The sequence below is a fragment of the Lithobates pipiens genome, unplaced genomic scaffold, assembly GCF_037356315.1.
Source record: "Lithobates pipiens isolate NorthernLeopardFrog02 unplaced genomic scaffold, aLitPip1_a1.2 Scaffold_13, whole genome shotgun sequence".
Lineage (NCBI taxonomy): Eukaryota > Metazoa > Chordata > Amphibia > Anura > Ranidae > Lithobates > Lithobates pipiens.
In genome coordinates, this window is record NW_027507718.1 from 342622101 (window position 1) to 342639636 (window position 17536).

Genomic DNA, 17536 nt, shown 5'->3' on the forward strand with positions numbered 1-17536 from the left:
GCATTTTGTAAATTTATAAAATAGACAGCTTACACTGTTTCAATCGCAAGTTCCACCTCTTTTTCCAATGTTTCAAATCAGGATGTTGTTTCCCCTTTGAAATTCATTTCAATGGGGAACTACCACTGCCACCATCAAAAGATAGCAATGCCAAATTGTCCATTTACACCTGTGTTTTTTTTTTTTTCTTTTTTTAAGTAAAATGAAAATTGAAGAGCAAACTTTGCAGGAACAAAAAGTAGCATTAAGGCTGCGTTTACACTAGTGCAAATTTTATTTAGAAGAAGAGCATGGACTCCAAATATAATGGGTCTTTCTTTCTACTGACTCCCAAAATGATGCAACAGTCATTACATTGCATTTAAAAAAGTAAGGGGACAATGCACTAAACACCATTGTAACACTGCATTATTTCCACTGTCCACCAATGTAAGTCCTTCTCTTCTGACCACCATAAGGTACTGGTACCACCCTTGTCCACTGACCACAAATGTATTGGGGACCTTCTCTACTGACAGTGTAAAAGAACATTTGTTCTTTTATTATTGTTCTTGTTTAGTGTTCATTTCCTGTACCAAAATTACTTACCCGTATTTCATTGCACACTTGTGAGGTTTTTACAGTGTGCATTAGAACCTCCGGTATGTCTGATAAAGTCCACCTCATTTCCCAGTTGGAGAACGTCCTACTATTTAGCCTCTTCCTCTCCAGTCAGACTGTCCCTTTCCCACCCCCTTTCTTTAATAGTGGCTCAGCATCATGTGTGGGCATTGCCTGAGTGGTCTGCATGCAGTCTGCTTAGGAATGCCTGCTCCCCCTTTATAGTTGAGGAAAGTGGGAAAAATAGCACTGGACCCATAAGGTCATCTTTAGGTATTGCCCTCTTAAAGGATTGATATTTATGTAAATAATCTGGCTGCTTCTACTTCTCAGGGGAACTCCATAGTCTCCTTGGCTTGTAGTGTAATGTAGCAATAATTGAACTTGAAATGCCACAGCACTGCTAAGCTTTCCAGTTACAGCCTTATTCCAATAAAAGTCAGGGAGACAGTTCAAAAAACACCCCTTCATTAGGGCTAGGGCATTTTCTAGCCAAGGTGAAAGTCAGTGTTTTTGGTTCCCTGAAATGTAGTTGTCATTCGGCTTGTCCCCCTTGCCACTTTTATTTATTATATCTACATATAAGGTAATGTGAGTTGTAGATAAAATTATTTTTAGCAGGGTTTCCCTAGCCTGTCCATTTCAATGGGTCCTCTGGTAAAATGGTTGGCTTAGATAATCATTTACAAGTTAACAGCAAACAATGTCTGCTTTAGGTTATAACTCTTTGGATTAATTAGGCACTGCAGAGAAAAGTCAAAGAACAACTTCCTCACTATGGCTCTAATAAGCAGTTTTATTCAGTTCTTTACTCTAGGGAGCACACTGCATATCTTCTACATTTAATTACTAACAAAAGAATCCTGACAGAGTCTTGATGAAACTGCCAGCACCTGGGACACTAGATCTGCAGCAGTAAACACTGGTATTGGGTTGGTTTGTTCCACAGCAAGATTCCATACAGTAGCCATAGAAAGATTGTTATCCAGCAGTACTTCTAGTACTAACTTAAGGCTGGCCATAGATTGTGCGAAATTCAGCCATTTAAGCAGGGACCAGCTAAATTTCGATCCATCTATGGCCGTTCCTGTTTGTAATAAGTCGATCTAATGATCACCTTCTCACACATGGGCTTGTTGGAAAATTTCTCACAGTAAGAATACAATAACACAGTGGGCAGGATTCCTCTGTCCACCTCGCTTGTGTACATGGGAGAAACTGTTCATTTATTTTTGAATCAGCCGTTCTGCAGAATTAGTAATGTTCTACTTTGTCCTGCAACATCTGCATTACACATAAAGTATAAAAAGCAGTGATGTAATTCACTTTAAGATTTTTGGTTTGTTAAATATGGTGTCAATTCACTAAAGCCTAGTACACACTAGTAGTTTTTTTATTTTTTATTATTCTAACCAGCAAGGCTGAAAGAAAAAAAACCTGACAGCTCATGTTGAGCTGCTGTACTAACTATCCAACGTTAGTACAACAATCTCTCCTGTTGTTCTATTGTGTTCTGACAGGGAACGGTCCCCCGCCCTTGGCTGAGAGCGCTGATCAGGAGTCGATCAGCAGGTCTTTTTTGGTCATGGTCGGTCGGCTACTGTCGGACCCGACTGCAGTACACATGGGCGAAATGTTGGCCAGTTTCTATTGAACCGGCTGATACTGCCTGACATTTTGGCTTGTGTATACTATTCTCTAGAGTTAAATACTGCATGAATTTTTGTGTTGGAAAAAAAACTCATGCAGTATTTATCTCAAAACTAGGCATTTGACTAAACAAATATGCATTCATTTTTTTATTTTGGGTTTTTAGTGCATTTTGTACACTTTATTTTATCACAGACTGGACCTCGGGCTCCAATGGAAAGTGCAACATTTAACAGTGGTATTAGTACCACTGCTAAATGTGATAGCTCCTTGCTCAGGGATACTGGTTGTCAGGAAGCTGGCATCCCAACAACTTGTTGTTCATTTTTTGCCCTGGCTTATTCAGCTGTCGGCCCAGGATTCCTAGCTGACAGGTAATGGTAAACGAAGGAGCGAGGCCATTGGTCCGTATTTGGTGACCTCTCCTCTTTATTTTAGCAACAGGGACCTTGAGATATAATTTGCTGCAAGGAAAACGGTAGCATTGCAGCAGATGTTCATTACAATTGACGTGAACCTGCATTGCGGGACAACGTGTTTGACAGTGATGTATGTGGTGGGACATTTTTACCTTTTATTATTTTTTTTTAATTAAAGACTTGTTAAACGTTTGGGTATATTTGTAGGCTAACTTTTTTTCTATAAGCCCCTTTCACATAGGAGGGGAGGCCATTATCTGGGGCCCCTTTTGCAGGCAAAGATAAGAAGTTTCCTCACATAATACAGTAACAGTGTAAGTAAACTATGTATAGCTCGCATAGGAGCAATATCATTCACAAGGCTCCGCAGGTATACTCTAATTCAGTGGTCATCAGCCCTGTCCTCAGGGCCCACTAACAGGCCAGGTTTTATGTATTAAAAAAAAAAAAAAAAATAGTACGGCGCACTCTGAATATGCTAATATAGTGTGGAATGGGAATGAACATATAGTATTAATGACTACAATGTGCTGTTACAATCAGTAATGTCTATGAAGTATAAGGTAAAATAATTAAAATAGTTAAAATAATTAAAAAGAAACTGTCCATAGTGGGCTGCCAGTTCTGAGTAGAAATGTAAAAAGTGCTCTGAGAAAGACAAATCGAAGAGGAATGGCGCCTTCTAAGTGCAGTAAAGGGTAAATTTTAATAACATTTTAAATATCAATACACTCTCAAAAGTTGTTCATAGATGGGCATTGTAATAATTTCAGCATCCGCTAGTTGCCGTCAGAGAGGAGAGCCCATCAGCTGTAAAGCCGGCAGAGGGATAGATGCTGTGGATGGTCCCAGGCCTAGAAACACCCCTGGATACCATGTTTCTGGTGGTCGTGGAGCGCAAACACTAGGCACCAGCGCTGGCGGGGATCAGCGTCACTTCTGGGTTAGCGGGTAGGAGCTTGCGTTCGGGACATGCGGGCCTCTAATTCAGGGTTTATGGCTGCCATATTAGATGAGGTCCTTTTTATACCCCCTAGGTCACGTGATTGTTACCATAGCAGCATAAGAAACAGGAAGTAGCAGCATCAGGTTTTATGTATTACCTTGGGGAGATGCAGACTAGAACAGTGTTTCTCAACGCCCCCCTACAGGTCATGTTTTCAGGATTTCCATTATTTTGCACAGGTGATTTGATCAGTTTTACTGCCTTAGTAATTACAACAGCCGTTTCATCTGAGGGAAATCCTGAAAAAAAACATACAGATCTGTGTGTATCTTTCAAACCTGAGGCAAGCATGCATTTAGTAGAGTTTAAAAAAAAAAAAAAATTCTGCCAGTAAGCGCCAATCAGAATTTTTTTTTTCCCCAGCCTCTAAACGTTGAGCTCAAAATATGCCCATAATGTGCATGGACGCATAGGATAACATTGAGCTGCTTCTACAGGCAAAACATAAAACTCGTGTATAAGCAAGTATTTTTTTTTTTTTTTTTAAGCCAGTGTGCATGGAGCCTAAGAGTCTTGGAAATCAGACTGCATAGGGCTTACAGTACATCCTTCATACAGTAAGTATATAGCATATACAGTAAGGGTCCATGTACAGAAAAAAAATCCAGAACCTCTTGCAGAAAAAGCAGCTTAACCACTTAACAACCGGCCCATAGACGAATAACGGCTACAGGGCGGTTGCTTAACTCTGGGAGGAAGTACTATGACGTCCTCCCAGAATTCCGCTTTCGTGCGCCCCCTGGGGTGCGCACTCGAGAGCATCCGTGACCGCTGGGTCCAAAGGACCCGGCGTGTCACAGATCACTGTAAACAGCTGCTCATCATGGCCGTTTTACCACGTGATCGCTCTGTCAAATTGCAGAGCGATCACTTGTAAATGCTGGTTCCTCCCTCCCCACTCTGTACTGATCGGTACAGTGGAGGGGAGAGATCGGTGTCAGCAGCGCTGTGGGCTGTATCTGCAGTGCTCACAGCGCTGCTCACCGACAATTAACTCTGCAATGCCCTGCCAATACTCTTAAGTTCCCTGCCAATACTCTGCAATACCCAGCCAATACCCAGCCAATACCCAGCCAATACCCAGCAATACTCTGCAATAGCCTGCAATACCCTGCTAATACTAAAAACTGCCATACCCTGCAATACCCAGCCATACTCTGTGATACTCTGCGATACCCAGCCATACCCAGCAATACTCTGCAATACCCAAATTATAAAAAAAAGTGTAGCGCTAAGAAATTATTGTGCAAACTTTGTGAAAAATATATAACATCCACGCGTATAACCGCATAGATTCTCGTTATATCTATAGTGAATAATTATGTTAGTAAACACCAAAACATATTAATAAACCAATTCCATATGGATTTGTGCTTATATATATATATATATATATATATATATATATATATATATATATATATATATATATATATATATATATATATATATCTATCCAAAAATAAAACAAAAGAAAAAGGGAAAGAAAAAATTATAAATATAAAGTCTTTGTATAAAAGAAAATATTCAAGTCCCACGTGCATAGTTAGACTTCAGATACACCATCCGATCTTAAAAGGGTTAACATGCGAACACCCATGTGCCGATACCACCACCTCAGCAGATGCGGGCTTACCGGATGTATCTGACCCAAGAGAATATATATAATACCTGTGGAAACTCGAAACAGGTGCTGGAATGCCCAAAACCGTCAGAGCAGTCTTTCCCAAACACAAATGGTAACAGTAGGTTTTCTCTAATCATATAGAGGCCCGACTCAGAATGATGAACACATAGAATGGAAAAATGGGGCTATATAGCGTAATTCCATTCAAAATGTATTAAAAAGATATAGTAACAAATTCACATTTATGTAGTTTATCAAGCGCTTTCAATAAAAAATGGCCACAGTGGAGTCCTTCCTGCATTACCCAGCAATACTCGGTGATACCCTGCAATACTCAGTGATACCCAGTCATGCTCGGCCATGCTTGGCTGTACTCGGCCTCTGTATGTGACCAAGATGTGAAAGTCTAACACATGTGGTATCTCTGTAATCAGGAGGAGTAGGAGAATCTATTTTGGGGTGTCATTTTTGGTATGTACATGCTATGTGTTAGAAATATTGTAGAAATGTACAACTTTGTGTTAAAAAAAAAATGCATTTTAACCACTTCTCGCCCGCCGGCCGTCATATGACGTCCTTGACTTTGTGCGGGGATATCTGAATGATGCCTGTAGCTACAGGCATCATTCAGATATCATCTTTTTCAGCCAGCGCTTCCCTATACCATAAGAATGATCATATTGGCTATTCCGCTGCTTCATCGTTCTTACAGGAGGCGAGAGGGGACGACCCCCCCCCCCCCCTTATTGGCCCACATATGAAAACGGTGTTCAAACCACACATTTGAGGTATCGCTGCGAACGTTCGAGGGAGAGCAATAATTCTGGCCCTAGACCTCCTCTGTAACTCAAAACATGTAACCAGTAAAAAAAATTAAATCGTTGCCTATGGGGATTAAGTAGCGACATTTGGCGCCATTCCACGAGCGTGTGCAATTTTGAAGGGTGACATGTTAGTTATCTATTTACTCTGCGTAACTTCATCTTTCCTATTATGCAAAAACATTGTGTTAACGTTACTGTTTTTTTTTTTTTTTTAAACGCATTCGAAAAATTGCTGCGCAAATACCGTGCGAGATAAAAAGCTGCAATGACCACCATTGTATTCTCTAGGGTCTTTGCTAAAACAAAAAAAACAAAAAAGATATAATGCTTTGGGGTTCTATGTAATTTTCTAGGAAATAAATGATTATTTTCACATGTAGGAGAGAAATGTCAGAATTGGCCTGGGTGCTCCAGAACGCCTGATGGCGCTCCCTGCATGTTGGGTCTCTGTATGTGGCCATGCTGTGTAAAAGTCTCACACATGTGGTATCGCCGTACTTGGGAGTAATAGCAGAATGTGTTTTGGGGTGTAATTTGTGGTATGCATATGCTGTGTGTGACAAATAATCTGATATGGCAATTGTGTAGGGAAAAAAAACGAAAAAAAATAATCTTGATTTTGCAAAGAATTGTGGGAAAAATAACAACGTCCAAAAAACTCATCATGCCTCTTACTAAATACCTTGGAATGTCTTCTTTCCAGAAGGGGGTCATTTGGGAGGTATTTGTACTTTTATGGCATGTTAGGGTCTCAAGAAATAAGATTCCCCTTCAGTACTTCAGGTGTGATCAATTTTCAGATATTGGCACCATAGCTTGTGGACTATAACTTTCACACAGACCAAATAATATCCACCAATTTGTACTTATTTTTACCAAAGATATGTAGTAGTATACATTTTGGACAAAATTTGTGAAGAAAAATTACTAATCTACTAAATTTTATAACTGTCACTCTGATGTACCAATAAACTACACTTCAAGGATTACAGTGTTGCCGACTCTTCTTACTACTGTTGCATTGGAGTGTGTTGGGACACATTGAGCCTTGGCACCTGTGAGTGGACCTGATGTATGGATTGAGTTGTCCCTGCAATGAGCGCTGTTACCTTTCTTCTTTTTCCAATATATCCAATGGGATGCATCAAGGATGTCCTCTCTCGCCGCATCTTTATATACTTGCAATGGAGCATTTGGCAAATGCATTACGCTCTAGTAAATCAATCCATGAGGAGGACCTTGTTAATATCCAATACAAAATCGGTTTATTTGCTGAGGTTATTTTGCGCCATTATCACCAATCCATTAATAGCTTTTCCTTCACTTTTAAAGGAGTTGGAACTATACGGTACCCTGAGCAACTTTAAAATGAATGCAACAAAATCGTACTGTTTAAACATCTCTGTAACTGCAGGTGCTCAAGACCATCTTGTTGATTATATTCCCATTTCAATGGGCACAACACAAGTATTTGGGAGTGCAAATACCATCGCAACTTCATAAACTATACAAGCTAAATTTAATGTCCACTTTTGACTAGTATGCAGCAAAGCTGTAATGCGTGGTACCCTGTGAGACATTGTTGGCTGGGAAGGATTTCCCACTTTATATATCTTATATTATATATTTATATCTTCTATTTCAAACTGTTCTGATTCGGGTACCTCGCTAATTTTTTTTGTTCAGTGCTGTATATTCTACTTAAATATATTTGGTCTAGATCTATAGCTAGACTTAAATATTACCTTTTAATGAGAAGGCGAGACGACGGTAGTACAGGCTTGCCTCACTTGGAACTATATCATACTGCTGCAATACTTAGGGTTTTACACTGGTTTCATCATGGTTCTGTCAAGCAGTGGGTCTTGAGTCAGACCTATTACCTGGGCCACTAACCTCCCTTCCTTAGTTGCTGCCTATTGATCGTCTGCCTACAGCACCGCTAACGCTTTTACCTCTTTCCTGTATGTCTGGGACCAGGCCATTATAAAATATAGAATATCTTCACGTCTGGGATCCTTACTCTGATATTGGGCAGTCTGGGGGTTTTTACCCGGTCAATCAGATAACAAATTTCTTTGCTGGGAACCATCTCGTCTATCGACCGTCTGACATGCATTAAATAGGGAGGGCCTGGAACCTCTAGGAGAACTTGGTTCTCTCCCTCGTTCCAATAGTGGACATTGGCTACAATATTTCCAATTGTGTAACTTTTACGAAGGGCTGGCTAAGCATTGGCATTGTGGGGAACTGACTGTTTGAGGAGCTTTGTCTTTCTGACGTCAAATGTTCGGATGTTTTATCGAAAATATATGGTACGCTACTGTTTCACATATTTCCGTATTTCCCCTTTTACGTTCGAGACTGAGAGTGAGAATTGGGCAAGAGCCTGCCTCCTGCGGATTGGGGATAAAGCTTTTACCTTTGCTTTCAAATCCACTTTAGCTTCCCATTCACAGGAAAGAAACTACAAAGTAGTAACCAGATGGTATCACTGTCCAACTTTATTAAAAAAAAATCAATATAGCTGCATCAGATCTATGTTGTAGATGTGGTGAGTCAAGAGGTGCACATTTACATGTGTGGTGGTTGTGCCCATCAATAAAACCATTTTGGTCAAGTGTATTTCAGCTTAGTCATTTGATCATGGGCAAAGTATGGCCAGAGAACCCAGAAGAAGACTCCCATCCATGATTCTAGGATGTTTCCAATCTTTTAAGATGGGAATATTACGATTTCTTCTGATAGCAGGGAGAGCACTGATCCCCAGATATTGGAAATCCTCCCCAATACCATCAATTTGGGACTGGCCAGTGGAAATTAAGAATATCATGCCCATGGAAGAGTTGATCGCTTTAGCGAATGATAAGCACACCAAGTTTAGGGATGTGTGGACCCCTTGGATAGAATTTCTTGACTCTCCCCCTCTCTTGTTCTATCTAAGTCAGGGGTCTCCAACTGGTGGCCCTCCAGCTGTTGCAAAACTACAAGTCCCGTCATGCCTCTGCCTGTGGGAGTCATGCTTGTAACTGTCAGCCTTGCAATGTCTCATGGGACTTGTAGTTTTGCAACAGCTGGAGGGCCACCAGTTTGAGACCCCTGATCTAAGTGAATAGATATCGACACTGCATCTTAAAAGGCCATACTAGGTTGTCTCTTTGTGATAGACAACATAGGACAACAGATTTTTACTTTTTTCATGCCTTGAATGCCATATATGTCAGACACATCCTAGAGGACACAATTCTGACTTTGAATTTTTTTTCTGTTTTAATTTGTTTTTTCCCCATCATGAGTTTCTTGGATGGTGGGAAAAAGGGGACTCAAAGGTAACTATGCTATAAACATGCCATGGCTTGGTTTTATGTTTTAGTTGTTAAGAGGGTTTGTTTTAAAACTTATATAGATATATTATTTATTTGTGCCATGTAAACGTAAATGTTTTTATTATTGAAAGTGTACCCTCTCCCTCTCCCTCTCCCTCTCTAAAAATAATCTAAAAAAAAAAAGAGAAAAAGCTTATGAGAAAGGGGTTCTGAAGTAAGCCGTTGGAAGCCAAGATTCCTGTTTATTCATTTTTTTTTTTTTTTTTAAATGTACCTGTAATGCATTTTAAAAGCATATTCCTAGTGATTTTGATGCATTTTACAAGGTCTGTGGGAACTGTTTTTGCATGTGTATCAAGCTTCTGATGTTTTTTTTCTGGACTGGGCAAGGGGAGGAAAGCTGATGATCTATAGGAGGAAAGGTGTTCTATATACACAAAAAGTGCATGCTACTCATATATACAGGCACTCCGAATGAAGTCTATGGGGCCCAAAAAAAAAGCAAAAACCTTTTGTGTACTTTTTTTGAGCGTATGGTGACTGACCGTACAAGTGCGTACAGGGACAGTTAGATCAAATGGGGCTTTGCACATTCAGCATAGTCAGGTGTAATCTGGCAAAAAGAAACAAGCTGAAAACCCCTAAGTTTGAATTGGAGCTAGCAAAAATGCGTTAAACTATCTGATGCTAAGTAACTGTTTAATGCATACGCAACATGTACTTTGCAGTTTGTGTGTAAAACGTGTGTATTAAACATTTTGTCGTATTTGTCTAATCACAGGTATGTATACTAATGCTACATATTTCCCCATGCAGTGTACACGCCAGATCATCTCAGAGAGGCTAGGCCGTGGCTCAAGAACTGTAGATCTGGAACTAGAATCACAAATAGAAATCCTGAGAGACAATAAAAAGAAGTATGAACATATACTGAAATTGGCACAGACGCTCTCCTCACAGCTCTATCAGATGGTGCAGACCCAGAGGCAGCTGGGAGATGCCTTTGCTGACCTTAGTTTAAAGTCTCTGGAGTTGCATGTAAGTATAAGCATGGTATTTATTCATTTTTAATTAACAAGAAATTATTACACTTAAGACTTTCTGTATAAATACTAGAGAAAATAAAGTTTGTGCTTTTTCTCGTGCTCTCGCTCGCAGGCTCGTTCCTTAACAATTCTTTATTGTTCTTAATCTATCTCCCTTTCTTTCAGCCCCCCCCCCCTCCTCCCCCCCTCCCCATTTCCTCCTTTTTTTTTTTTTTTTTTTTCTTTCCGTTTAAGAGCCGGTTCACACAGGGGCAGCACGACTTGCAGCTCGACTGCCTCAGGCGACCTGCACACAACTTCAGCGGCAGCTTGCAAAATTACTTCTGTATAGAAGTCAATGCAAGTAGCCTCAAAAGTAGTACAGGAACCTTTTTCCAAGTCGGGGCGACTTGAGTCGCTCCTATTAGAACGGTTCCATAGCACAGAACTGTATGCAATTTGTCAGGCGCCTAAGTCGTCTGACAAGTCTCCCCTGTGTGAACCGGCTCTTAAGGACAAGCCTGCCAGTGTCCATCCAAAACAGTGAGTAGTTGGCATACAAAATATTAACTGCCAAGCCATATGGCTCACTATCTTTTATTATTAGAGACTGATTTAGAGATCTTTTCATTGTATTGTCTTTCTTTACTTATTTGGCATTGCATCAGGAAGTTTTTCCATTTAAAAAAAAAATAAAAAAGTAAAAAAAAAAAAAGTTGATCAGTGTCTGGCCAAACTGCAAAATTGCTTGAGTGATCCAACCCTTTAAAGTAAACCTTGCATGACAAAATATATTCCAACAGTATCCACATTGCTCCCTTGGCTTTAAGTTGGTGAAATATCTGAAAACCTTAGTAGGGTATTGCTTTAGTTTAAACTCCACCAGCACCCCCTGTATAGTCCAATCAATTCACCTGTCCAGGCTCCTCCAAGACCCATTGGAATTCATTATACACTGACTCTGTAGAAATAAATGGAATTTTCCCATGCACAAATAGTAAAGTGCTTGATGCACCTTGTTTTGTTTTTTTACTAAAACACTAGAGTGCAAAATCCTGGTGCAGCTCTGCATAGAAACCAATCAGCTTCCAGTGTTTTTTTTTATTTTTATTTTTTTTTGACAAAGCTTAATTGAACAAAAAGCTGATGTTGGAAGCTGATTAGTTTCAATGCAGAGCTGCACCAGTTTCTGCACTCTCCAATTTTAGTACATAAACTCTTGTGTCTCCATAAAAATGAATGGGTTTTTTTCTAACAGAAATGGTAAAGTAATGGCAGCTGCCCCACAGAGCATTGATGTAGCAGAAGTGTATATGGATAATTATAAGAATTTGGCGAAGTGTAACAAGGTGGGGTATAAAATAGAGGTTAAATTGATACTATACACACACAGTTTAATTTATATTGTCCCTTCTATTTCTGTATGTGGATGATGACAAAAAAAAGTACCTCTTTCCTAATCAATATACAGCTGTCACATGACCCAGATCTTTCCCACCCTGTCTGTAGGGAAACGTAAGTAGGAGGAGCTTCTAGCCCTCTGCTACATGTTAAAAAAATAAAATAAAATTTTGGAATACAGAGTAAAAATATCAATAAACTGTTTTATCTTGTCATACAAATATATATATTTGAAATCAAATCTTTATTTTTTTGGCAATAAAATGGTGTGGGCGGATTTTTGGCATTCACAGGCTGCGTTGCACCCCTCCAGCCTGTGTCTTAGAACAAGAGGGAGGTGAAGCCTCCATCAATCTACGTGATATCCTGCCCCCATTGTGTTTAGCTGGTTAGTGAGCATGAAGGAGGGAGAGAGAGGGCTGTCATTTACCACTGTGTATTCACCCACATGTGTTACTCAAGTCATATGGGCTGCTCAGATTGTAATAGGGAGGAAATGATTGGCCTAGAAACTCACTGCAAAGTGAGTATGTGCAGAGTTGCAAAATCCATAGCTGCATTGGGGACTTGGACAGAAGATGGAGACAGAGAGCAGCAGTTTCAATCAGTTTTTTTTTTTTGGCATAATACAGATAACAAATCTTATAGTGACTGAGTGAGTGTGAAGTGTATATAATTCACCATTTATTAATAGTGTTTTTTTTGTGATGCGGGTTTAGTGACACTTTTATCTTTACCGAATATCATGTAATGTCAGCAGTCATCCTCTACCCGGCTGTGGCTGCACAAAGTCTTCTTCTTTCTATAGTCTTCGTGTGTCTGTGATGTATAGAATAAACCAGAAAATAATGTATACCCTTGGCATAATTGCATATGGCAACTACCGAATGATAGGCACAACATATTTTTCAATGATAGTGTTGTAAGGTCGTATAAAACGTTACTTGAAAGAAAAACCTGTTCATTCATTGATTTACAGTGAATCCGGAAAGTATTTACAGTGCTTCGCTTTTTCCAAATTTTGTTATGTTACAGCCTTAATCCTAGAAGGATTAAATTCATAATGTTTCTCAAAATTCTACAAACAATACCCCATGATGACAACATAAATGAAGTTTGTTTGAAATCTTTGCAAATTAAAAAACAAAACAAAAAAAACATGTACATTAGTATTTACAGCCTTTGCTCAATACTTTGTTGAAACACCTTTGGCACCGATTACAGCCTCAAGTCTTTTTGAGTATGATGCTACAAGCTTGGCACACGTGTTTTTGGGCAGTTTCTCCCATTCTTTGCAGGACTTCTCAAGCATCAGCTGTTTGGATGGGGCGCGTCGGTGCACAGCCATTTTCAGGTCTCTCCAGAGATGTTCAATCCGGTCCAAGCCAGGGTTCTGGCTGGGCCACTCAAGGACATTCAGAGTTGACCCGTAGCCACTCCTTTGTTATTTTTGCTGTGTGCATAGGGTCATTGTCCTGTTGAAAGGTGAACCTTCATCCCAGTCTGAGTTCCGGAGTGCTCTAGAACAGGTTTTCATCAAGGATGTCTCTGTACATTACTGCATTCATCTTTTCCTTGATCCTCGCTAGTCTCCCAGTTCCTGCCGCTTAAAAATATCCCCAAAGCACAATGCTGTCACTACCATACTGCACTATAGAGCTGGTATAGGCCAGGTGATGAGCGGTGCCTGGTTCCTCCAGATATGACTCTTGCCATTCAGGCCAAAGAGTTCAATCTTTGTTTCATCAGACCAGAGAATTTTATTTCTTATGGTCTGAGAGTCCTTAATGTGCCCTTTGACAAACTCCAGGCGGGCTGTCATGTGCCTTTTACTGAGGAGTGGCTTCCGTCTGCCCATTCTCCCATACAGGCTTGATTGGTGGAGTGCTGCATAGATAGTTGTTCTTCTGGAAGGTTCTCCTCTCTCCACAGAGAAATGCTGGAGCTCTGTCAGAGTGACCATCGGGTTCTTGGTCACCTCCCTGATTTAGGCTCTTCTCCCCAGATCACTCGGTTTGGCCAGACGGCCCACTCTAGGAAGAGGTCCTGGTGGTTCCAAACTACTTCCATTTAGGGATGATGGAGGCCACTGTGCTCATTGGGCCCTTCAATACTGGACAACATTTTCTATACACTTTCCCAGTTCTGTGCCGGGACACATTCCTGTCTCTGAGGTCTACAGACAATTCCTTGGATTTCATGGCTTGGTTTGTGCTCTGACATACACTGTTAAGAGCCGAGTCACACTGGGATGACTCGTCAGACGACTTAGCCATCTGACAAGTCGTGTTCCGTTCTGTACAATGGAACTGTTCTAATAGGAGCCACTCAAGTCGCTCCATCTTAGAAAAAGGTTTCTGTACTACTTTGGGGGCAACTTTAGGCAACTTGCATTGACTTCTATATAAAAGTTGTTTTGCAAGTCGCCGCTGCTGTAGTGTGCAGGTCGCCTGAGGTAGTCGCGCTGCAAGTCGTGCTGCCTCAGTGTGAACCGGCAATGTTTGTGGGACCTGATATAGGAAAGTGTGTTTCTTTCCAGATCATGTCCAGTCAACTGAATTTACCACAGGTGGACTCCATTCAAGTTGTAGAAACATCTCAAGGATGATTAATGGAAGCAGGATGCACCCAAGCTAAATTTTAGGTGTCATGGTAAAGGCTGTGAATACTTATTATGTACATGTAATTTTTTATTTTTTTTTTAAATTTGCAAAGATTTCAAACATAATTCTTTCATGTTGTCATTATGGGGTATTGTTTGTAGATTTTTGATGGAAATAATGAGTTTAATCCATTATGGAAGAAGGTTGTAACATAACAAAATGTGGAAAAAGTGAAGCGCTGTGAATACTTTCCGAATGCACTGTATATGTTTGGAATAAGTACACTGGAATAAACTAGACTGCTTTTCAGAATGACCAGTTTTCAGCACTAAATGTTAATGTGATTACCGTATATACTCGAGTATAAGCCGAGATTTTCAGCCTCTTTTTTGAGGCTGAAAGTGCCCCCCTCGGCTTATACTCGAGTCATCGCTGTCTGCCCGCTCGATCAGCGTGTCGAGCAGACAGACAGCGGCCATTCTATGATTCAAAAGCCGCGCCTCCGGCTCCGCCTTCGCCTGTGATAGGCGGAACACTGAATTTCCCAGCAGCCTGTGTTCCGCCTATCACGGGCATCCGCTCATCCTCGTACTACGGACGAGGATGATACGACGTCCGTGATAGGCGGAACACAGGCTGCTGGGAAATTCAGTGTTCCGCCTATCACAGGCGAAGGAGGAGGCGCGGCTTTTGAATTTTACAATGGCCGCCGACGAAGAGGGCACGGGACGGAGGCAAGGCACGGCACGGCACGGGACGGGACGAGACGAAGGCAAGGCAAGGCACGACACGGGACGGAGGCTCGGGACACAGGTAGGCTGGACACACACACACACACACACACACACACACACACACACACACACACACACACACACACACACACACACACACACACACACACACACACACACACACACACACACACACACACACCTGTACTGCCCACTAAACATGATGGGATTTTTGTCGTGGCTATGACGCAAAGTGGCTGCTGGATGGTCTTCTCTGTGTGGGTGGCCAGCGGGAATAAATCTGCGACTCAACTATTCCCTTTTCCCTGCCAAAGTGAATGGGTCCTCAGCCCTGGTTCACACTATATTGCCATGCAGCTAACACTGCAAACCCTATTCATTTCCGCACTGCGTTTTGCGATCTGCTGCGGGTGTAGGTGCAGGTAGGCTGGACACACACACACACACACACACACACACACACACACGGATGGAGACACACACACACGGATGGATGGATGGATGGAGACACACACACACACACAGGGATGGATGGATACACACAGGGATGGATGGATGGATGGATGGAGACACACACACACACAGGGATGGATGGATGGAGACACACACACACAGGGATGGATGGATGGATGGACACACACACAGGGATGGATGGACGGACACACAGGGATGGACGGACACACAGGGATGGACGGACACACAGGGATGGACGGACACACACACAGGGATGGACAGGCATGTCTCACCCTCGGCTTATACACGAGTCAATAAGTTTGCCAGTTTTTTTGGGGGTAAATTGGGGGCCTCGGCTTATATTCGGGTCGGCCTATACTCGAGTATATACGGTATTATATTTTTTAACATGTAAAACTGAGTCAGCTAGGTTGTGATTTATGCTGATAAATACAGCTTTAGGCCACTAGCATGCATCCAGTGCTTGTATTAACTATATTATCGGGTCCTAATTATGTGATTGTGTTGTATAATTTGCTGTTACTGTTTTGAGATCTGTTTGTACTGTACTTTCAGAAAAAAAAGCTTCCCATCCTCTTTTAATTTACACTGAGAAATACAGCTTTAGGCAACTTGCATACATCCGTTGCTTGTACCTGTATTCTTAATTATGTAATATTGTTTTATAATTTGTTAGTACAGTTTGTACTGTACTTTTGAAAAACTCTTCCTATCCCTTTGAGCTCAGATCTTGTTTTTCTAGATTTTAGTTACTTACTCTAAAAGCAATTATAAAAGATAAATTATTGTTTGCTAAACAAGTTTGACAGTTGTTTTTATGAGTTAACAATTTGTTTAATTGAGCGGTGTAGTTTTTTTATTTTATATTCGCAAAATGTATTACCATACAGAGTTAGGCTTCATTCACACTGCCCACACCTTTAACACTCTGTTTTAGCATGTGGGCTACAGTCCGTTTTCAGCAATAGTGTGCTATTGGGAGGAAACAGTGTGATGTACATTTCATCGGTTTTTAATCTTTTATTTTTATTTTTTAACTTTGTAAGAAGTACACAAAGTGCCGCATGTCAGCATTTTACTGCGGTTCACTTCATGTTTTCCGATGCAAACAGGGAATATAGAAAACAATTGTTTATGTGCCCTAGTAGTGACTGGAATTTATCCAGTGGAGAAAAATGCCAGTTATCACGCTAGGTGTGCAGAAGCCCATTTAAGTTTAAGACCACCACTAAGCTTTTAGGTAGGATATACATAGTTTGTAGTCTATAAATTACTTAACACGATTGTTTATTTCCCTAACGTTACAGTTATAGCCTCTTTACTACCGAATTAGAACTATTGCAATAATCCTTGTATTGAAGACCTAAGGTGGTAAATCCCTGCGTTTGAGTCACTTGTTTACCACCCCCTTTAGCTGTTGAGGCAGCAGCCAAAGGTCTGCACATGCCGCAGCTGGAATTGAACCTCCTGTTGCTTTTGTGGTTGCTACCACCTACCAATCACGACCCATTCACGTAAATGGGGCCACTCTGCAAGCTCCCCACAATTGCATGCTTCTGCGGGGTCCAAGGAGTTAAAGTAGGTGATGAGAAAGCAACACAATGCTGCCGGATTGTTTGCTTTACTGCACAAGGTTGCAGGACACTTACATAGCGGCCTCATTCGGTGCTACAGCCACCAACCATGACAGGGCTTGTAACTTCTGCTGCGGCTGTAATGTGTACACCCCTGGCCACTGCAGCTACAAGGAGGCACGTTTGGGGTGGGGGTGATCGACATGTCTTAACTATTGGGTTTAACCACCTCCAAACTGCAAATGTAAATTA

At 41.1% G+C, this 17536-nt stretch overlaps 1 protein-coding gene across 3 annotated transcripts in view; it reads left to right on the forward strand.

Annotated features, from left to right (window-relative positions):
- The window catches only part of ARFIP1 (ARF interacting protein 1), a 189036-nt gene that overhangs the window by 110227 nt on the left and 61273 nt on the right, over positions 1–17536 (forward strand). For all 3 annotated transcript variants that reach the window (XM_077477052.1, XM_077477053.1, XM_077477054.1), the window contains one exon: positions 10269–10490. In XM_077477052.1, the coding sequence (XP_077333178.1) occupies positions 10269–10490 (222 nt within the window). The remainder of the gene's footprint in view (positions 1–10268; positions 10491–17536) is intronic.